Source organism: Branchiostoma lanceolatum, chromosome 5 (genome assembly GCF_035083965.1).
Source record: "Branchiostoma lanceolatum isolate klBraLanc5 chromosome 5, klBraLanc5.hap2, whole genome shotgun sequence".
NCBI lineage: Eukaryota > Metazoa > Chordata > Leptocardii > Amphioxiformes > Branchiostomatidae > Branchiostoma > Branchiostoma lanceolatum.
In genome coordinates, this window is record NC_089726.1 from 4008501 (window position 1) to 4029438 (window position 20938).

Sequence of the window (20938 nt, forward strand, 5' to 3'; positions counted from 1 at the left end):
TATAGATGACATCCGTGCGCACCAATTTTCGTCAGTTAAAAAAAATGACACTGTAAATCGAACGAGGAACGTGTAAAATGAGCAAATACATGCCGTGAATAGACAAAAACCTCACATATTTTCGGAAAACGGATACTAACGTCAGGCAACTTTTCCTGTCGTAAAACGTACTGATTTTGTCGTCCTTGAACATACTTAAGTCGTTGCAGACACTAAGTAATATATTTCGAGACCCGAGTGACCTTTTCCCGTGTCTTCCAAGGAAATGTGAAAAAAAATTTGTTTGCAAAATGTTCTGTAAGTTCAGTGATTTGTGAAACCCTCCTGACCACTTAAATTCTATATTGAAGGCAACTTTTTATTTGCCAACTTTTAGTTTTTTCGCACACATCAATTTTGAGGTGCCAATGCAAGAGGATATCATCCATATAAACAAATCTGTATGGTCTAAATTACATCAATTTCCTGAAAAACATTTGATCTGAAAAAGCAGTAAAGTATACTATCATGATGATTATGTTAATCTACTCTTGTCATCAGTGATACTTTCACGACCAGATGATGATGACTCTCGTCAATGAGAAAGAATAAACTGTCACTCAATCAGGCAGATGGTAAGGTATACCTTACAAGACATTTATTGATCTTCCTTTTAAACATTTTATACAGAACCTTCGTCTCACTGATATTTCCTCCCAACATTACTGCTCACCTTTACTGTTAACTGCCACCGTAATTCTTCAAGGTATGTTTATGTAGCAGTAGCATTAGTTCGAACAATATTGAAGTCAAAGAACATCATCCCAGATATCATGCATTGGTTAGAAAAATTACCTTCGATACATTTAGTTTCCAGTTGTTATGTATATATATATATTATCCCCTGTTCAGTGGCACATATACATGCATCAGTAAAAAGTTCACTGGCTCACACATATTCAAAATGCGTAGGACACAATGACAAAAAAATCATCAAAGTTTTTGGTGCACATATTCACCAGTAGATGACTGTACATTTACACTGGTTAACGTTGCCTTTAAAATCTTCATTGTTCGCAATTAACTAAAGGGACTCACCAAAGCTCCGATACCAATACATCTACATATGTATTATCCCACAGTTATATCAAAACCTCATAGTCAGCATTAAGCCATATGCCTCTAGCTCTTGCTATCATCTGGCCAATGGCAAAGATTGATCCAAGCCCCCCCCCCCCCTCCCTTAAAATTCTAAATTGTTATCTACGGTGTTTGTCTTGCATTAATAAAAGCAATTGCAGCACAGAGGATTGATCAAAGACTGTAGCAGCCACCGAGTAGATGCTTGCTTCAATGCTTGCGTCCTTAGCTAATCTTGGTAAATGTACACAAATCTTTACACTAAGCAATCATCAGAATCTATACAAATTACCTTGCAAAGCAAGCCTTGAATCAGTATATCCATGTTTGCTTCATACCATAAGAGGGAAATTATCATTATCATTATCGTACAAATGTTGAATAGCCTACACCCTTTCTAACTTTTACATTCAAAGCTAAGTTTCTTTTCCATACTAAATACATGTCTGTTAGTCAAGACTAAAATACAGTAGCCTGCACTTTCTAATCATTTTCTGAGATGTGGCGCAAGAGATACAATAAAATCTGGAGCGGGGAACTTTTTCACGTTAATCCTGTTACATTTGAATTATGGCACCAGATATCTTGGTTACCTGTAAGGGTAAACTTTAAGGTAGTGGCAAGGCCTTTTTAAGACCATAGGGGCAGTGGGTTGTTGTATATTGTGTCTAGGACAATCAGGCCAATAGACTTGTCTAACCCTGACTGTAGATGCAAGAAAACATGTCAGGACTGTCTCCAACTTTATATTCTGTTCCATCCCTCTAATTGTTTGAGAGCCAATGTTTTGATGTTCATTGATGTCATTCTAAGCCTACAAAAATGCATTTTCATAAATTTCATGTCATGAAGTTCCCATTTTGGGAATGGACAGGGTGACATATTTTTCCGTCCCAAGGGGCAAGTTTCCGTCCTGGGATGGTGGTCGAGGTCCTGCAGACAGCCTTGATGTATGCGGTACATATTGTTATTCCTCAGAAGCTAAAATTGCTCAACGATAGATACAAGAAAAACATAAAGCCATACCGATCTTCAGGTTTGCATATCTTGCACTTCTTTACAAACAGAAAACAAAGCATTTCCAGGTATTCTTCATATCATATTCTCCACTACATTCCATCTGAACATACAGTTTAACCTAACATCAAAACAAAACGTAAGCTCTCATTTCACAATCTAAATAATGTAATTAACGAGGACAATGAAATGTACCAGCATGACCACTTTAAACAATATTTCCAAATACTCAGAACCTTATTCAGTTCAAACGATATTCCTTCAACAAAATTGCAGCAACAAAAAAATTGAACTATATGTCTAGCCCATTCCTATGTATTGAGCTAATTGGGACTATCTGTTACAATAGTGTACTGTAAAAGCAGTTAAGTTTGTGGTGGTAGTTAACGTTCGTGTTTTTTGCGGTAACCTCTTCAACGCGTCTCCTGCCTGCCTACCACCATGTTTCAACTGTGAACTAAGAACCACAGTGAACATTCCATTTTCTCCCTACCGCAAACTTAAATCACCGTGAACTTAAATGCATTTACAGTATGATTGTAAATCCCTAATTGCTTGACTTCTCTTCCATAGTCTTGATGGCATCTTTCAGTTCTTGGATACAGCGATCGCCCAGGTCTTTCAGACACTCCTTCAGTGCAGGGGACAGCTTCTCCTCGATGGTCGGGTCTTTCCTGTAGGACAGTTTGTAGTAGATACATGTAAAGTATGATTTTCTTTTTAAATAGATACAGTGCAAAAATGTACAATATAATGTAGTACGCCAAAAATAGCTTCTCAAGCAATTTAGGATGTTCTAAATTGTCTTCACCTCATTAACATATCAGAGTTTTGGTATGAAACCTGGTTTTCCAGTCCTTTCCTTAGTCACTGACGAAAGACAGTAGATGCTGTCTGAAACATGTTTCAAAAATTTTATCCAGTTGCTTGAGAAACTTTTTTTGGCTTATCATATTACCAACCTTCATTAACATACATGTATAATGTAGTATGATATCTGGCCCAGAACAACCGCATCAAACTTTATCATGGCCCCGGTATGACATAAATATAAGATTGATCATACTTTAGTGTATATGAAGTACTCACGTTATAAGCATCTTGCAGACCGTTCCAATGGTCTCACAGTCTTGTCTGTAGGCCTGTTGAGCGTACAAAACATCATCATCATTCAGATATCTTATCCCTATACAAACTGCATGTAGGTAGCTGCCATCTGCAGTGCTGGAAACTAAAATCATCACGTCTTACATGTATATTGCATTTCAGTGCAATTATTCAGATATTACTGGTATACATGTGCATATTGTATACTATTCTGAGGATCCAAGGGCATAATCTCACACTAGATTTTTATGGCTATACATGTTGCTTGCTAGTCATACTACTTTGAGAACCGATAAATACATGGATAATCATGATGACTCAGACAGTCCTAATTTTTGAAAGAAAAACAGCAACTATACCCTTACAAGCTTTAAGGTTTGCAAACCACAGAAATGTTCAACTTGAGGAAACACACCTCTTCGATCTCCCGTCTCTTCTTCCTGATCTGCTTGAGAATCAGGTCATCCTTGCTCAGTGTCTTGGACCCCACCTTGCCGCCTGATGCACTTCTGGACCTCGTGCTGGAACTGTCCCCGCCCTTCCCTTCTGACGCCTTTTTGGACGTCGGCGGTGGCGATGCCTTCCCGCTGTTGCTCTTAGACGTAGCTTTGGACGCGGCTGCGTTCTTGCCGGCCTTCTTTCCTGGCTGTTTGGGTGACTTGGACGGTGTCTCCGCAGAGTCTGATCCTGAAGGATGGGAGTTGCTGGGTGTGGAAGGGGTGGAGGATGTAGAGGTCCGAGGCGGTGTCCGGGCGGACAGGCCGCGCTTGATGTCCTGGATGCTGGTGCCTCCGCGGTCGGGGGACACGCTCCTCTTCAGGGGGGACTGGGAGAACTGGGACGGGCCGGCCGTCACCCCGGGGGACGCGAACATGCCGCCGGAGGTGGACGCCATCTCGCCCGCCGTGGGAGGGTGGGATATCGTGCTCTCCGGAATGTTGTAGTCCCCGTAGCTACCGCTGCGTAGCCTTTTTGGGGAGTGGTCCCTGGTCAGGCTGGAGCTGCGAGACCTCTTCCCCATGGCCTGCATGTTGGGGTTGTTGTAGTCCTCCATGTAGTCTACAGGGTGGGGCCGGGGGGACGTGGGGGAGTGCTGCCGCATCGGGGACATGCTGTGGTGACGCGACGGGTCCACGCCCATGTGCTGCGGAGGGGTGGCGGAATGGTGCCTGGGGGGCGTCGCGCTGGAGCGGTATCGCTGCGGCGACACCGATCGGTGGCTCGTTGGCGTCATGGAGCGGTGTTTGACCGGGGTGAGCGAGCGATGCTTCTGCGGGGACTGCTGACGTCTGCGTTCTGGGCTGTGGCTGGAATGCGTGCGCCGGGAGCTCGGAGACCGGGAGTGGGAATGAGCCCGGTACATCTCCTCGTCTCCAGAAGAAAACTGTAAAAGACAAACGGCACAAAAACAGTCGTACCGAATATTTCCCACCAGAAGAAAAGTCCACAACTGTCAGTGATTTGTCTGGATCATAATTTGATGTGATTTGTTTGCTTGGAATGATCTGTCCCCAGTGCCAGCTACATCCTCATGCATGTTTACAGAGTTGGACAAGTCCATTGGCATGATAGCCCAGGGCAAGTGAAAGTGCCGATCGAGCAAGTGCATGACCTACATGTGTATCCTACTGGCTGGATCAAACCAATGAAATTTTTCCGTTGGTTCAATTTTTCCATGGGGGCAATTTTTCAATGGAGATGTGAGTACATATTGGTGCACTAGCCTGACTTCAGTCCCAGTGGCTTGCCCGACTGACCTGAGCTCTGGAAGCTTGTCAGACACCCGTAAAGCTAGTCAGCCTTCCAAACATTGGTTATTGATAATATGCAAATGTCATGAGCAGTCCCCACAGGGTAGTGCTGAGAGTTTTTTCGTTGTTTTTTACAGAAAAATAAAAGGATTTCCTTGATGCAAGTAAAAATTTATAGAAACATGTCATTTGAATTCCGTGGAAGTGAAAAGTTGGTTTGAAATGTCATTTGAATGCCAGTCCAGTGAAAAGGTGGTTAGGGCCAGTAGATATTTACAGAAAAATAAAATCTAAAAGGATTTCCTTGTTGCAAGTACATATAAAATGCATAGAAACATGTCACTTCAGTTTTGGCCCAGTGAAAAGTTGGTTTCGGCCAGTAGATCCTTGATGCACTTGCCCTCTAGTCTAGGGCATGTGAATTTTCCCGAACTTGTCCACCCCTGGTGTAGGACTCACCCTCTGATCACTACTCCTACTGCGGCTCCTACTTCGGCTCCTGCTGCGACTATAGCTCCTCCTGGCCTGCAGAACACACAGCAACAATCTTCTCTACTTTATGTTACCTCGGTTAGCGGGTCAAGCACCCTCCCGCATCATGCAAAAACAATGCAGACACAGGGACACAAACGACAATCACTGACATGGTTAACGTGCATGTTAAACTCAGTGTTCTCACCAGAATTTTTTTCACAGCATAGGGGTCAGGTACAGAAGGTCAATTTTGCACGGCGCAAGTCACGTGTGGAGTGCCAAAGACATGACCGAAGTAGGGAGTCTGGCATCTTCCCGCAGTAAATTTTATAACTCATAACCCAATGAGACACTATTTCCTGCAATTTGAGGGATAAATTTTGTGAAGTAAAGTTTTCCCTCTGTCACAGCCTCATTCGAAAGCCAAATATTATCTTTTTAAAAGATTTTTGAAGGGTCACAAGGTTCTCCCCAGAAAGAAACACCCCTGTATAGGGTGGTTGAAACACAACATAGGGGCACAGATCACAGCATAGGGGGTTAAAATCACAGCATAGGGGGCCCCAATGCTCAGACTATGCTGGCGAGAACACTGTGTTTTGCAGCAACGTTTCACAGAAATCACCACAGCTCGAAGACTGGTTACTGTATACCTGACAGGTGACAAATGCCTATGTCAGTAACACCATCACAAGCAGATAAGGTTAGTACAAACCAACATACGGAACTTGCTCAACATCCACCAACAGTGTTAGAATGTTCATGTAACAACATGCTGAATGCACTTGAGAGTTAAACCATTGTCTGATCTACCAAACCAAACCATGACCCTAAAGAATGAAATTTAGTAATCTAAGATGACTGACAATGACATACACATCAACAAACATTTTGCTCTCTTGTTGGCCAAACCCATTATCTTGTCACAGTGAAATATTTTCCCTTGACAGTCCTTAGTAAATGCAATGCATTGTTACATGCTTTACAGATGTTACCAACATTTTCACATTCCCACTAGTGTAAAAAGAAAACATTTAAGGTTCCCAATGGAGGGAATGGAAGGGAGAGGGAAAGAGGTAAGAACAAAAATCAAAGAGAGGACCGAAGAAAGTAAAACTTACACAAGCATAGCAGCTTTACAGAGTAGTTATAAAACGTAAATGCATAATGACAAGTAAAAATGTTTCTAGAACGAGTTATAATAAAAGAAATCAGGGATTACTTCCTTCAATGTCATCTACATCAATGTACGACAATACCAACATAGGTTTAAACACCACCAAAAGTGAACAATACCATTTTAGTTCCAAGTCAAACCACCTACATGTACAGAGGGTACACAACACTGCCTACTGAACAGCTAGCATGCTGGGATGGGGTAAAAGGTCAATTACCAGAATCACAGGGGCAAGAACTCTGTTAGAAGTATGGCTTTGGACTTACACAATAGCTGTTTCCCTGAATATTGCAGATTCTGAAGCTACAAACGTCTTTTTAAATTGAGGCTTCAATATCGTCATTCGTCAAAGAATTCTTTGGCCATAGTATTTTTAGCACCAGTCAACAAGAATCCATAACGAGTTACAGCCTTTCCCATTATAAAACTGCTCAATAGCATGATACATCTGCTGCTTGAATTTTTTTCTCCATTAGACTCATTGTTTGGGAGCCCATGTTGCGAAATTTCATGGTTATCAATAATGTTAAATCTTTCCTTTTTAGCTTAAACGAAAATACATATCCATCAATTTCATGTCATGAAGTGCAGATTTTTTGGATGGATGGGCTGAATTTTTTCCCGTCCAAACAAGCAAATTCCCGTCCCGGGATGAAGGAACGGGTCCTGGAGAATGCCTTGGATGAATGACCTCCTTTTCCTGTTGTAAAGGTACATGACATTGTGTATACTATGGAAAATGAGACTGGGCTGTCACCAATCCAAATCCAAAAGAATGAGTTTGTTCAATTCCTAGTCAGCCATACATCTACAGGGATGATGATGTTAACCTGGTATGCGTAAGGTCATAACTGTACTTTCTGTCAGAGATCACTTCGGGGAACCTGGGACTGATGCTGTCTTTGATCAGAACAAGGAAGACTTTTTTTTGCGAGCTCTCAGGGAGGGAGCCCATTATATGTATTTGAAAATGGAGGCAAACTCTAGTGACCAAACTGACATGTACACCAGTTGGCAGCTTGTGACTCATGTCCACAACATAGAAAATCAAAGTGTTACTGGATTTCCGATAAATGTTTTCAGTCTGTGTGGCAAATCTTATCTTGTAAGTTGTATTCACTTGATTTTTGAATATGAATAAAACAAAAAGCATCATGATGACGCCGAGATAGCAGCCTACTAGGCTATTTTCAAAAACTTTAAACTTGGTTCAGTAGCTGATATATATGTAGAGAGACAGCCTGTAGCATTTCCCGAGAAAAGATCTCCAGCAAGACCATGTACAGATACAACCCCACCAACATAGCAAACAGGGCGTTATGATACCATAAATCATACCTCCTCATAAAAACCGCCAGCGGAGGTCATCGGCTGAAAGTGTCAAATCATAAGTTACTCTCTAAAAAATGAATGACAAGGGGACCTTACTTTAAGGCTAATGGTTTCCAACTGGCTGTCCGTAAATGCACTGTTTTCTCATTACTGTACCTCACTATATGACTATAGCGCTATCACAAACTCAAAACTGAATTTCGGTGTGTTTGCCTTGTGAATGTTCAGTTCAGTAACTAGTATCTTTTTCTGCACCATATTGGTGAATGTTGTCAATTTTTTTGGAGAAACAATATTGTCTATTATGTGCTTTATGTATCGGATTTTATATACGAATAAGATTATATGTATGCCGACAGCAGTGAAACTTGTGAACGTACTGTACATTGGTTTTTTTTATTCAGTGTATGTAAACTGCGACAAACCAATAAAATACATCTTATCTTATCTATCTATCTATCTTAAAACCACTGCGAACCCAACATTTTCTCCTTACTGCAAAATTACATCAACTTATATGCATTTACATTACTGCATCCTGCTTTGACAGTTCAAACTTAACATCTAACATCCAACGGGAGGGTTTATCTTTGGTAAGTATTCCAAAGAATCCCATGGCCAGTACTTATCAAAATATTTAATGCTTTAACACAAACTCAATTACATGTACTTGTTTCCCAGATTTGTGACTTTCCGATGTGGAAAAACGCAGACGTACATGTACCATCAAGGGTATGAATATAGACATGATTGGGAGAATCATCAAATTGTAAATTAAGATAGATCAAAAGCAAAGCAGACTTCTTGGGAAAAAAGAATCATTTCCATCTGTCAAGATAGTGAAGTATATAAAATTTATGTAAAGAAAGAGCCTTGAGAATTCATTATCCTTTGTGTGTAATGTATAGCACTATAACACTGTGAATCAATTGTTTGTTTTTCTAACACAAGAACAAGAAACAAAGTTCCTGCTGCCATTTACATCAAAACAAAGCCACAAAGTACAATAGCCCGTTTCCTGAATAACATATTCTGTACTCAAATAAATTCTTCTGACTATGCAATGTTTACATTATGCATCTAGACCTCCTTCAACACTAGTGTATTTTTGGATAATGAAATTCTTTGTACACAAGTGTTTTACACAAAGTGTTTTATTCACACCAACGTTTTGGTGACCGTCTATCACCTTTCTCAGGGCAATTCATGGATGATGTACAAGTTCATGTTTGGTCACTGTGATGTACTGTGTACAAAGAGTTTCTCTTTTACACAACCAGTCATGTCTCTCACCTGCTTACGTTTGGGTGTCTATCAGACACCTTCCTCAGAGCTTCTGACTGGAGTACTGCTTCTCGCCGCTATAAGTAGCCGAAGTAGGTGGCGCTTTTGTGGTAAGAACACTATCCCAAACGTCACTACGTCTGATAGACATCAAAGCGTAAGCAGGTGAGAGACATTACTAGTTGTGTAAAAGAAAACTCCAATATCTCATGTTCTACCAACCTGATGAGATTATTTTCGTAATGAAGAGACCTAGCTTTTCTCACCTGTCTATAACCTGGTTTTCGTATGAAGGGGTTCGCGGCGGCCCTCAGTCTCAGTACAGACTTTTCCCTGAAGCCCATAGGCCCTCCGCCGCGGGCTCCAGACAGGTTGTGGGCGCCCGGCGTTCGGATTGCCGTTCCGCGCTTCAGGTGTTGTTCTGTGGCACAACAAGACGTCTTAAATGTCTTTCGTGTCACAAGACATTCAAGAGATTCATCCAAGATATGTTCTAGGTCAACACGATTTTCTCGTCTGCTTTTTCAATTTTCATTTAACATATATGAAGAAAATAATATGTTTTTCTTTTGGTCAAAACCCACTTATGTAACCAGGCATATTATTTCATGCACTGAATGATTCAGAAGCATATGCTGCATAAATAGTATTTTTAAAGTTGAAAGATATTGACAACAGAAATGAAACATTCAATAAGCATTTTTTAAACTAGAATCAAAATTTTGTCTCTCACCCACCTGAATATTACTTACTTTAAGTATAAAACATTTAACGTTATATAATAAGAGGAGCTTGAAGTAAAGAATGTTAAAATTATAATAGAAAGAGTCATTTCGACAGGAAATATGTCTCAAATCATCATAGAAATAGTGACCAATCACAAGAATACGTCTGTGGAATAATTGATTAGTATGATTGATTGACAACACCACATGACAGTAATAAATTAGTTAAGGCCATGTTCATTTGTTGATATGGATGACATCCTCTGGGGACTCCAAAACTGATGCAAGCATGCAAATAAAAATAATGTTTGGCAAAACAAAAAAAGTTGCCTTCATTATGAAATCTACATAGTCAGAAAGGATTAATATAACTTAACAGACTATGGTATGCCGGATAATAGATTCTTCATTTCTCAGTTCTTTCAAAACCTTTTCTTTGAATTTGGAATTAACTGGCATCCTACGATATTGGAATCCGTTTTCAAAAAACTTTTTTTTTGCAATTTACAGCATATATTTTATCACTTCACAGCTGTATTGTATGATTTACAGTATGGCCAAAAACTTCTTTTTTTTGTGGAAATGGACGAAAATTGATGCATGCGCAGATGTCATCCATATAATCAAATCAACATGGCCTTAGTTACTGAAGAAAGGGTGTAGCTGTTTAACAGGTGCAAGTACAAATTGGCAAGACAGGTACAAAGGGGAGCACTTTTAGAAGGAAATAAATCATTCTTCCATAGTTATAGTTCAATCATGTAGAATTAAAAGTCATGGCTTCACTAGGGGTGTCTCAACAGGCAAACTCTTGCGTTACTTACTCAATTTGTAACACTTTTTAAAAGATACTGATTAAACACAGGTTTGCAATGTTTGTTGTTTTGAAAAGGAAAACTAAATAAAGTCTGGGACATTACTTGATCAAAGAGAGACATTTTTAAAAGAAACTATAATTATAACAATCATTTTGGTACATTTTGTCACTAGATAAATTGATAAACTAATATAGTAGAGCTACAAACAATGTACATGTATCTAGATTTGCTCGCTAGGATGGAAAAAAAATTCATCCAGACTCTGAAAAAAAATCTGAACTTCATGACAAGAAAGTTGACGAAACTGTATTTTTGTAATCTTAAAACGACAGATTCAACAAAGAAAATGAACAGCATGGACTGCCGAAAAATGAGTGGGACAGAAAGAAATCTAAAGCAGGCGACATAATGTACATGTAAATAAAAAATAATAATAATAAAAAAAAAAAACACTCTAGATCTTGCGGCACTGATGTAGCTTTAAAAAAAAACACATTTGAGGCAAACATAAAACAGCACAATGTACCTGTTGCGAGACACCCCTAGCTGTCGGGAGGTAACAAACAAAAAGACAGACTTTTCCTGTTGGCATTTTTTCACCCCCAAAAGGCCTTGCATTGTTCAACACCAGTCATCATCCAGGACATGTAAACAAACAAAGTGTGTAGCTCTGAAATTTTGTACACACCACTACGGTGAGTCACATATCAGTTTATGCAAGGACAATGTCCTTGGTTTATGGTTTATGTGATGTACATGTAGATGACATCCTGGTGTTCGGGAATAGTTTCAACAGGTTGGTAACTCACTGAATAAAAAGACTCTTTTTACGCAACCGAGAGATTTATCCTGGTGTTGCCGGAATGCAAATGCCCTTGGGGTGTGAAAAACAAAAGGTCGCCACGAAAGTATAGACACCTTTTCCCGGCCACCACGACTGAAATCGGCCCCGACCAGAGGAATGTCGTCGGAAGTCTTTAAACCATGAGATCTGAACGCGGGATCCGAATATCAGCTTACCATTGTACCTGTAAGGGGGGGTACATCGTGCAATGTTACAGGAAGGGAAGGTTGGATGCAGTCAAGCGCAAGCACTCTGCCTACTGCCCTTGGTATCAGCTTCGTGTTTCTGCATTTCTCCAACGATCTCAGCCAAGCAGAAAAAATGTGGGGGTCCGTATTTTTTTTAAACATACTGTGCCACTTTGCTTGAGGAAGACCCTTTGCTTTTGTTAGCCAACGCCATTTCAGGTCCGGTTTTCTTCATGATAAACATTTCAATTGTCTTTTTAGCTTTCCCTTTCTTGCAAAATTTTCATAGTTTCTATACCTTTTGGGATGGCCAGATTTTTTTTTGACTATCGTGATGTCATAATAATACTGAGCTGGATAAAATGGAAGATTTTTCACAGTAAGGAAAATGCAGAGAATTAGAACATAAAATCCGAATTTCACTCAATTGCGTGCAGGAACATGACTGTGAAGAAACAACTGAAAGCGTCTCTAACAAAACACCCAAGTCCGTGTGGTAAACTTTAGGCAAACAACACAGCCCTGACCCTACATCCTGTTTTCTTTTCCTTTTCATTACCACACCCACATCAAAACAACCTGCCTGCCAATCCGTGTACACAACCAAAACTGTTCCCAGGCACATTGACACGTTCCCAAGATTAACATAAGTGTTGTTTACCGTTGTCTCCGTACTCTCATGGTTCGTAAAGCTGGGATCGTTTCGCAGAGGGTTCCAGATCGAAGGTGATACCAGGGCAGCAGACACATCAACCTTTCACCCCAAACACACCCACTTGCGTACTGACCTCGAACTTTGGCCCGAGCTGCCCGTAGATCCTTGAACCACGACAGGCGGATTCGCGAGCCCAGTACGTCCTTACCATTGAACCTGTTTGAGATGTGATCAACTTGCAATCAATGCGTAAGCAATCCTGGGAGCGTTGCAATGAGCGTAGTTTAAGCATGACAATGTAAAATTAATGTATCATAGGGTTGTGTATATTTCTTTTCATTTGCATATTATGCAAAAAAAGAGTGCAGAATTACTACCTGATAACCTGAAAGAGTAACAGACCTCTTGCGTAAAACTTGCAATCAATGCGTAAGCAATCCTGGAAGCGTTGCAAATTAAAGGTGCTTGTCAAATGTGTAGGTGTAAATATTTTTCTTTTCATTTGCATATTATGCAAGAGTGCAAAATTCCTACCTGCTGACCTGAAAGAGTAGCTTGGGTAAATATTTAACTTAAATGCAAATATTTAATTTGTAGGTAATGTAAATAACAACCTTGACGTCTGAATGTGACAAAAGGAAACCTGTAAAATCATAGGCGTTTATGTTTAACTTTAGCTCCGGAAAATAACAAATTTATCAATTTTTTGCTGCTTGCAGTTAAAGACAAACTGATACATGCAGAAACAAGGAAGATAATTTTCAAAGCAAAAATTATGTTTTCCAGTCTTACTCCCTTTTTACTTAGTGGTATATTAATCATCATTGTACAGTACAACGTTACGGTACATGTACATGTAGAAGTGGACATACATAGCTTTATCTAATAGATGAGGGCGGATTTTCGCTGTAATTTTCACAAAAGGGGTTGGACTTACCCAAGCTTTCAACAGTACAACATTAATCTTTGTTAAGAGTGACCTTGAATATGAGATCATAAAAATTACAGATAATTGCAGATCATTAAAATTACAACAAAAGCTCACAAATTCCAGCTCTAAAATTTCGTACTGAAGGGGTGGTCTGTAGTTCCACCGGGAGACTATTCCACATTGAAGCAGCCCTGTACAGTACATAAATGTTTTCTTCGCGACATTTGTAATGAATGAGTGTTGTACATGTATATACAAATGTACTACAGTTAAAAATGTGTCCAACTCCTTTTAGATTGAAAATTACAGCTAAAATCAGCCTTCAAATCGACTTCAACCAACACAAATGAATTTTCAACATACAGACTCAGTGAGACCTTTACCTACTGTAGTAGCTGATAATAAAGAACATTACATTGTACTTTCCGCTTTTGTTCAAATAAACATTCAGACACAAAGGAAGTAGAATTCCTGGCTGCAACATTCACAACAAAGGTATTCATATTGATAACCTATTCATCAACACCGGGTATAAATGTATCTACAGGAGATAAAATACAAACAAAACAATACATTTCAGTGCAATTCTAAACATAAAGTACTAGCAATTTCACAACTTACGGAATGGAACTTCTGCCAAGCCACAACACCTATGTTTTAGGTGTACATGTGTACCAGTGAAAAAGGTGCACCGATCCAGACAAATTATAACAAAGATACCAAACCCTCAAATAGAAGTCAGGTCATATGACTTAAGTGTTGGCTAAACATGAAGCAGCACGCTATTGGTCGTAGTGTCTACAGGTAGTATTCAAAGGGGACTCAAAATATTCATTATGTATTTAATCACTCTCATTCATTGAAAACAAAAATCATCTGCCATGTGACAACAGAACACTTCACTTGCAACTGCTTATTCTGCTTATGTAGATAGTCAATCTACTAAAGAAAACAAAAACAAGAGGCACAAACATCGTAGGATATACAGAGTCAAACAAGTTGTTATCCACTGTGTCTAGGGTACGGTATTAAAAGGCGGAGCCCAACCCTCGCCTTTCATCTCCCCGGCTGAAGTCGGGTACCCAATTTTTACAAATGGGTGGAGAGAGGAAAGTTGTGTTACCATACATGGGTGGCATGTCAGGGGATTTGAACCCAGGACCTCTGGGTTCTCGGCCAAACACCCTAACCGTTATGCCATCAATGCACCACTCAAGATAAGGTAAATGCTTTCAATATTAATTGTACCCATTACTCTTTTTTTCCAGGTTGATCTCCCTACATGTAGGTCAGACTTTGTAACTGTGCACTAGGTAACGTGCGTAGTCCAATGGTTATGCTTTAGTCACATTTCCAAAGCGGGGCCCGGTCGGGCAGCTTGCGGGAACAAAAAGTATGATACAAAAGACAACAAAGGACACAAAACGTTAAAAAATTACCCTTAACCATATATTGTGTATTTTCTTGATATGCATTTCTTATTTTTTGTTTTCACAAACAGCCCGACCAAGCCCCATGTTGGAAATGGGACCCTAATATTAGCAAACTCTGCCTCAGGACCAGAATGTCAGGATTATTATGCATTGAAGGAACAATATTAATGAAGTGGCCTGGTTCACCATGTATAATTCATACAATCATTTTGTAAACAAAACATGAAAACATACACACACATGTATTATATGAAATAAAGGAATCATTTTGTGGAAACAAGCTAATATACAGGTGTACATGGACAAACCAACAACTTGAATAGCTATAAAGCATAAGGACATTCTGATCTGACTATATCATGGATGACATACATACTCTACGTTTTACACTACTAGAGAGAAAAGAGCCATTGATGACGTATATTGCAAAATGTATTGGAAAATGGATACTAATGTTATACATAATGTATAACAATAGTGTCCGTATTCCAGTATCTTTTGCAATTCACAACATATAATTGCTCATTTGTAGCTTGCTTGTACGATTTATTGGAGTGTGGTTGCAACCTTCTTTTTGGAAACGGACAACGGCGTGGATGTCATCCATAATAGTCATCCATAATAATTAAGTCATCGTACGAACAGTCTACATGTAAACCTGGGTTTCCAATTTTTCTGTTATTTGCAATATGTGAGCCAGCAGAAAGCAAATTTAATCTGCCTTTTCAAAATTTTTCTGCAAGTTACAGATGGCTTTTTTGAGCCCTGATTATTTTCACTTCAATTACGGGAAAAAATTGTAATGACCGCTTTTCCAACATCCCAATCCGGTATTCAAATTTTTGAAAGCGTATGCGAAGAGCATTCCAATGACCATATGGAAGCCCATGTGATACAAGTAGAAGCCCATGTGATAACCCGAAATATCAACCAGTCCAGAACACCCATATCAAACGTTATCACAGCCCAGGTTTGACATAAATGTATGATACTATCAGTGTTCTCGCCAGGCCTTTTCAGCATAGGGGCCCCCTATGCTGTGATTTGGACACCCTATGCTGTGAGCCGGACCCCTACATGTATGCTGTGTTTCAACCAGCATAGGGGTGTTTCTTTCTGGGACAAACCTTGTGACCCTTCATAAATCTTATAAAAAGTTCATATTTGGCCTTAGAATGAGGCTGTGACAGAGGAAAAACTCTTCATAAAATCTATCCCTCAAAATGCATGAAATAATGTCTCATTGGGTTATGAATTTGCAAATTTTCCGGGGGAACATGCCGGACTCCCTACTCTGGTCATGTCTTCAGCACTCCACGCGTGACTTGCACCGCGTAAAGTTGGCCTTCTGTACCTGACCCCTATGCTGTGAAAAAATTCTGGTGAGAACACTGATACTATGAATGATACACCAGCATACAGAATACAGATCATATGTGAATGCTTACTTGTTGAAGATATCCTTGGCGATGTCTCTTCTCTGGAAGCGAAGGGCCACAAACAGAACCTCTTTGTTGTCAGATTGCTTGAAGAAGTCGAAGGAACATTTCCCACCATGCTTAGTAAAGAAATCTCTGAAAAAACAAAACAAAAACAAATTATTTTTTATGTACATGTATTATAGTTCTCTGGGATTTAATTTCTATTGAAAGAAAATGGAGTGTTCGCTGTGGTTGTGAGTTTGCATTCGCCTTTACAGAACCAATCAAAGGAGCGAGTAGAAACAGAAGTGACCCCAACCGAGATTCGAACTCACACCGAAACCGGCAGCCCAGATCACAGGCACGCACGCCTTAACCACTACGCTAAAAGGTCGCGACCAGTTAGCCTGGTCAGTTGGAGGCGCTTGAACCCCCACTGTTACAACAGTCAGTCTGCTTGACATGTACAAATGTATTCAATGTTTGAAGATTGGGTCTGTGTTCAATTTGTGCCTTGTTACCTCCTAGTGTTCCTGTGTCTTCACCGTAGCAAGCACATCCAACACATCATTATACTGTACAATACATAGTACATGTGCGTGACATGGGGGTAGGTGGGCAGAAGATAGAGCAAAAATTGTTATAGTGGTTTATGAAGCTTAGGCATACACCACGAAGAACCAGAAACATAAAAACCACTGTAAAAATTTCTGAATATACAGTGCATTAACTGTGCATGCTTAAATTGAAGATCTTTTCACTGTTTCAAGAGTACTTTTGGTCAATTTAGCACACAAAAAAGCATTTTCACTTCTGAGAAAAGAATATCAAAAACATTGGCAATTATAATACAGTGACTCGTTTAAAAACCCCATAACAATCATTGAAAAGTACATTTACTTTGAATTCATACTTTTCTATAGTTCCCTACGACTGCCACACTTAAAACTATAAACTGAATGATTTCATCCCATAAATTTGAAATATCTAAATTTTTGTGTATAAATTTCTTGCCAACTATAACACAACCATGCCCATTTCACACATCACGCTCCACTCTTAGCCTCCTTCGCAGACTTCCTATGAACAGCGGTGTTTATATTGGGGAGGGGGGGGGGCAAGGTTCTCTAAAGGGAGTTGTGTAGCCAAGGGAGTTGTGTAGACGAGGGACGACGCTGGATATGAACAGCGTCGTCCCTCGTCTACACAACTCCCTTGGCTACACAACTCCCTTGCCCACCCCCCCTTCCCCACCGCTGTTCATAGGAAGTCTGCGAAGGAGGCTACTCCACTCTCAGGAACATGCCATCCTTGTGTTCTTGACTTGCATTGCACAATCTCACAGTAAAAGCTGTAGAAAAAGTACTTGTACATGTATGTTGAACATTACAAAGGCAGCTGCTAGGGGTCCGAAATTTCATCTAATTGGCTTCCTCCAAATGGCTATTACCAACATGCCTAATGTGAATGAATAATTGATCATATCTCAATAATCCCACATCACCTCATAAATATTAAATGACAGGTGCACATTCCATCAATGAGCAAACAACAGGTGGAAAGATCAGCACATGTACAAACCTCACAATAGGCATCAAGCTTTCTTATAGTACTATAGTGTGAAGGTGCTGTACTCAATTTCTTAAAATTTCTATCTACTTAAACAATCTACAATTGACCATAAGCAGACTGCAGTACCAGATAAAGTCAACTGGTGGCAGCGATTTTTTGTCTACCTCCCCACTTGATGCATTCTGTGGCAGAGGTGGATGGAGGCTGACCATGGTCCTCTATCAGTATAACCTCCTTGGGCTGACCAAAACAATTTCGGACACTACTAGAATCCCTGCACCCCCAACTGCTACCTTTACTTAGAAAATATGAGAGTCTTATACAGCAATGGAGGTTATTGTAGCATTTCCTCATAGATAAATTATGTACAGTCAAACCTGTCTATAGCGGTCACTCAAGGGACTGGCCAAAACTGGCCGCTAAGGACAGGTGGCCGCTATGGAGAAAATTTATTAATTGACCACGAGTGACACATGTTTTCAGTACCCACTGAGATACATTTATTCACCGTACAGTACACATGTAAACATTACATAGGTAAGGCACATTTTAGAAATTCGATTGTTGTTCTTTTACTTCTATTATGAGCTTGAAAAAAGGAATTATTGTATCTGCCAACTCCAAAATTCATGGCTTGCTCGAGCTTCATGTCTGAACAGACCAGCATCGCTATACTTTACTCTTGATCCTTCGCGACTGCTTCGCTGCCGGCACACGCGTCACCAACGAGTTTTAATCATATGAAACAAAGTCCTTCGCAGCAAAATGCCACCTTGTTAGTTAAGAACAAAATATATGTTGCTCAGTTGCCACTTACTGTTCGTTTTCGACCGTTTTCAAACATAAAATCGTGGCGACAATTTTCCTTAGTCTGTTGTTGTTTGCTTGTCATGATCGGCTTCTACCATTATGCTAATAGGGTAATGAGAGGAAGGTCGCTCTGTTGAGGGCTTTTTTCTTTTCAGAAAATTGCAACAGCCCAAATTTCACATCATAGTAATGTTATTCATATCTAGTTTGAAGCTTTTGGATAAGTAATTATCCTCAGTGATAGTTTGCAGCAAAATAAATTTAACACACTATACCTCCGCAACAGTGGTGTCTTCCGATGACCTTTATACTGCTCCGCCATTTTGAAAATCGTGTTTGGGCACATTTTCCGATGAATTCCCGGGGAAAATGGAAATATTGGGCCGACATTGAAACATTCTTGTTTTCTTTATTATTATCCTGTCAAGTTGAGTTCACATAAACTTGATAACTGCGTGAAAAAATGAAGATTTTGAACCTGGCGTGCGGTGGCGATGCAGCTTCCACCGGCGCACATTGACCGTTATCGGCAGTGTTACTGTACTCGGGGGACCGAAAATCGTCTGGCCGCGACCGCGTTGGACAGGTGGCCGCTATAGCCTAATTCTTAATGCTTATGTCAATGGGAAAAATCCAAGGGACCGACAAAAAGTGACCACTATGGGCAGGTGGCCGCTATGCAAAGGTGACCGCTAATACAGGTTTGACTGTAAATGGTACCCTGATTTACATGATTTATGTCTAATGATGTTCACCTTTGCTTAGGGTTCCTGATGCTACAACTAGTTCAAGTATAAAATTCATCATGTCATTTACCACTACTGTATGTGATTTTAAGTATTTTCTCAGTGATTATGCAAATGAGGTTAGGCTGGCTGGCAACAGACACACACACAGGCAAACCAAAAACGTAACCTTCTTGAGGAAGGTAATAAAACTTAAGTTAATAACCACTTTCCTCCTGCATGAAAAATCGTGAAATCTTCGCATTTGTTTTATTTCACGGTGACCTCTCCATCGCGCCATGGCCCAGTGAATAAGTCCATTCGTGGTTCCGACTACGCATGTGCAGTGTCAAAGGTGAAGGGCCCTGGCTTGCAAACAGTTCTCGTCTCGACATTGTCTAGATTTTTATAACAACGCCCCAATGGGTTTTGTTTACACCTCAGGGGCCTTTACCTTTGCGTAAATGCGTAGTCGGAAACGCGAATGGGTTTAAGTGTTTTAATATATTGTTTCAACCACGAAAAACATCCTCTGCTGCTGAGAAATTAGTCCCTTCAAAGATACATGTAGATGCATTACGGAAACAAGTATGTGTAAAGAATACTGTAAATGCCTTTTAAATCCTTGGGGATTTAATTTTGGGGTTGGGGAGAAATGAATTGTTAGCTGTGTTTTTAATTTGCATTTGTCAAAACAGAAAAAGCATCGTTTTAGCCCTGGTTTTAAGTTCGCAGTGAAGAGGTTAAATTAAAACCGCGAACATTTAATAAACCACCGTGAAAATGTCAACATTTACAGTATTTATAATAAGATGGGTGGCAAATCATACCATCATCGGCATACGCAAACAAAATAAAACAAATCGAAGAAACAATATATTTAAACTAAATTCTTCACTTGGGTCTATGTTATTCAGTACTAGTTCAAAATACAAGTCTATGGGACGATATTTATTTCCTCCATCCAAAAGGCGGAACTATCAACAAACACAAAGACTCCTGTTTCCCGCCAGATGTAAACTTGACACAGCTCGGCCGAAAACAAAATTCCCACAAATATCGTTTGCCACACTGCAAGGATATGTGATGATACGTCAAAACGTAAGTGAAATCACAGATGTAGGAGCTATTTTGTGCCGAAAGAAATTGTTTTAGATGGACGGGACGAAGACAACATATCCAGATGTACAAGACTCAAGTCACGACTCGCGTGACAAAAAAAAATTGGCGCGCGCGATCAGCATGTTTACAAACAAAACATCGACGCTAACGTCACCCCAAAACAAGTCACCACTGCCAGAAGACTTCTGTGAGGATATTCTGAGCCAACTCACATGATTTCGTCCTTGTCTGTGTCCCCCCTGAGCCCCCTGATGAAGAGAGTGTGTTGGCTGGCGGGGACGTACACCCCCTTCAGTCCAAGGCCCGCCATTTCCTCCAGCAGTCTGACCGGACGGGTGCGCAGGCGCAGAGAATGAGGCTCTTATAGAAGGTTTACAATATCCTGATATGATAGAATCAACCAACAATCCTTTATATTTTGACCTTTCACCTT

General features: G+C 40.1%; 1 protein-coding gene across 6 annotated transcripts; it reads right to left on the bottom strand.

Moving 5' to 3' along the window:
• Nucleotides 1–615: 615 nt before the first annotated feature.
• LOC136434501 (periphilin-1-like) lies at nucleotides 616–20849 on the bottom strand. Of its 6 annotated transcripts, none has more exons than XM_066427331.1 (9): nucleotides 20718–20849; nucleotides 16304–16429; nucleotides 11723–11832; nucleotides 9528–9682; nucleotides 7984–8016; nucleotides 5454–5519; nucleotides 3659–4627; nucleotides 3226–3278; nucleotides 616–2810 (listed from the first exon to the last, which is right to left on the bottom strand). In XM_066427331.1, exons 1-9 carry the CDS (start codon nucleotides 20813–20815, stop codon nucleotides 2684–2686), a joined length of 1737 nt encoding a protein of 578 aa, XP_066283428.1. In that variant the 5' UTR covers nucleotides 20816–20849; the 3' UTR covers nucleotides 616–2683. The 6 variants fall into 6 exon arrangements, with proteins under 6 accessions (XP_066283428.1, XP_066283429.1, XP_066283430.1 ...); XM_066427332.1 differs by lacking the exon at nucleotides 11723–11832 and adding an exon at nucleotides 12625–12707; XM_066427333.1 differs by lacking the exon at nucleotides 7984–8016.
• Between the last annotated feature and the right edge of the window lie 89 nt (nucleotides 20850–20938).

Excerpts from the sequence above, each read along its gene's own strand:
- LOC136434501 (XM_066427331.1), bottom strand. The coding sequence starts at position 20,815 with ATGGCGGGCCTTGGACTGAAGGGGGTGTACGTCCCCGCCAGCCAACAC. Across the intron at positions 9,683-11,722 it reads GTCGTGGTGGCCGGGAAAAG|AACAACACCTGAAGCGCGGA; the intron begins GTGTCTATACTT and ends GTTGTGCCACAG. Across the intron at positions 3,279-3,658 it reads AGAGACGGGAGATCGAAGAG|GCCTACAGACAAGACTGTGA; the intron begins GTGTGTTTCCTC and ends TACGCTCAACAG.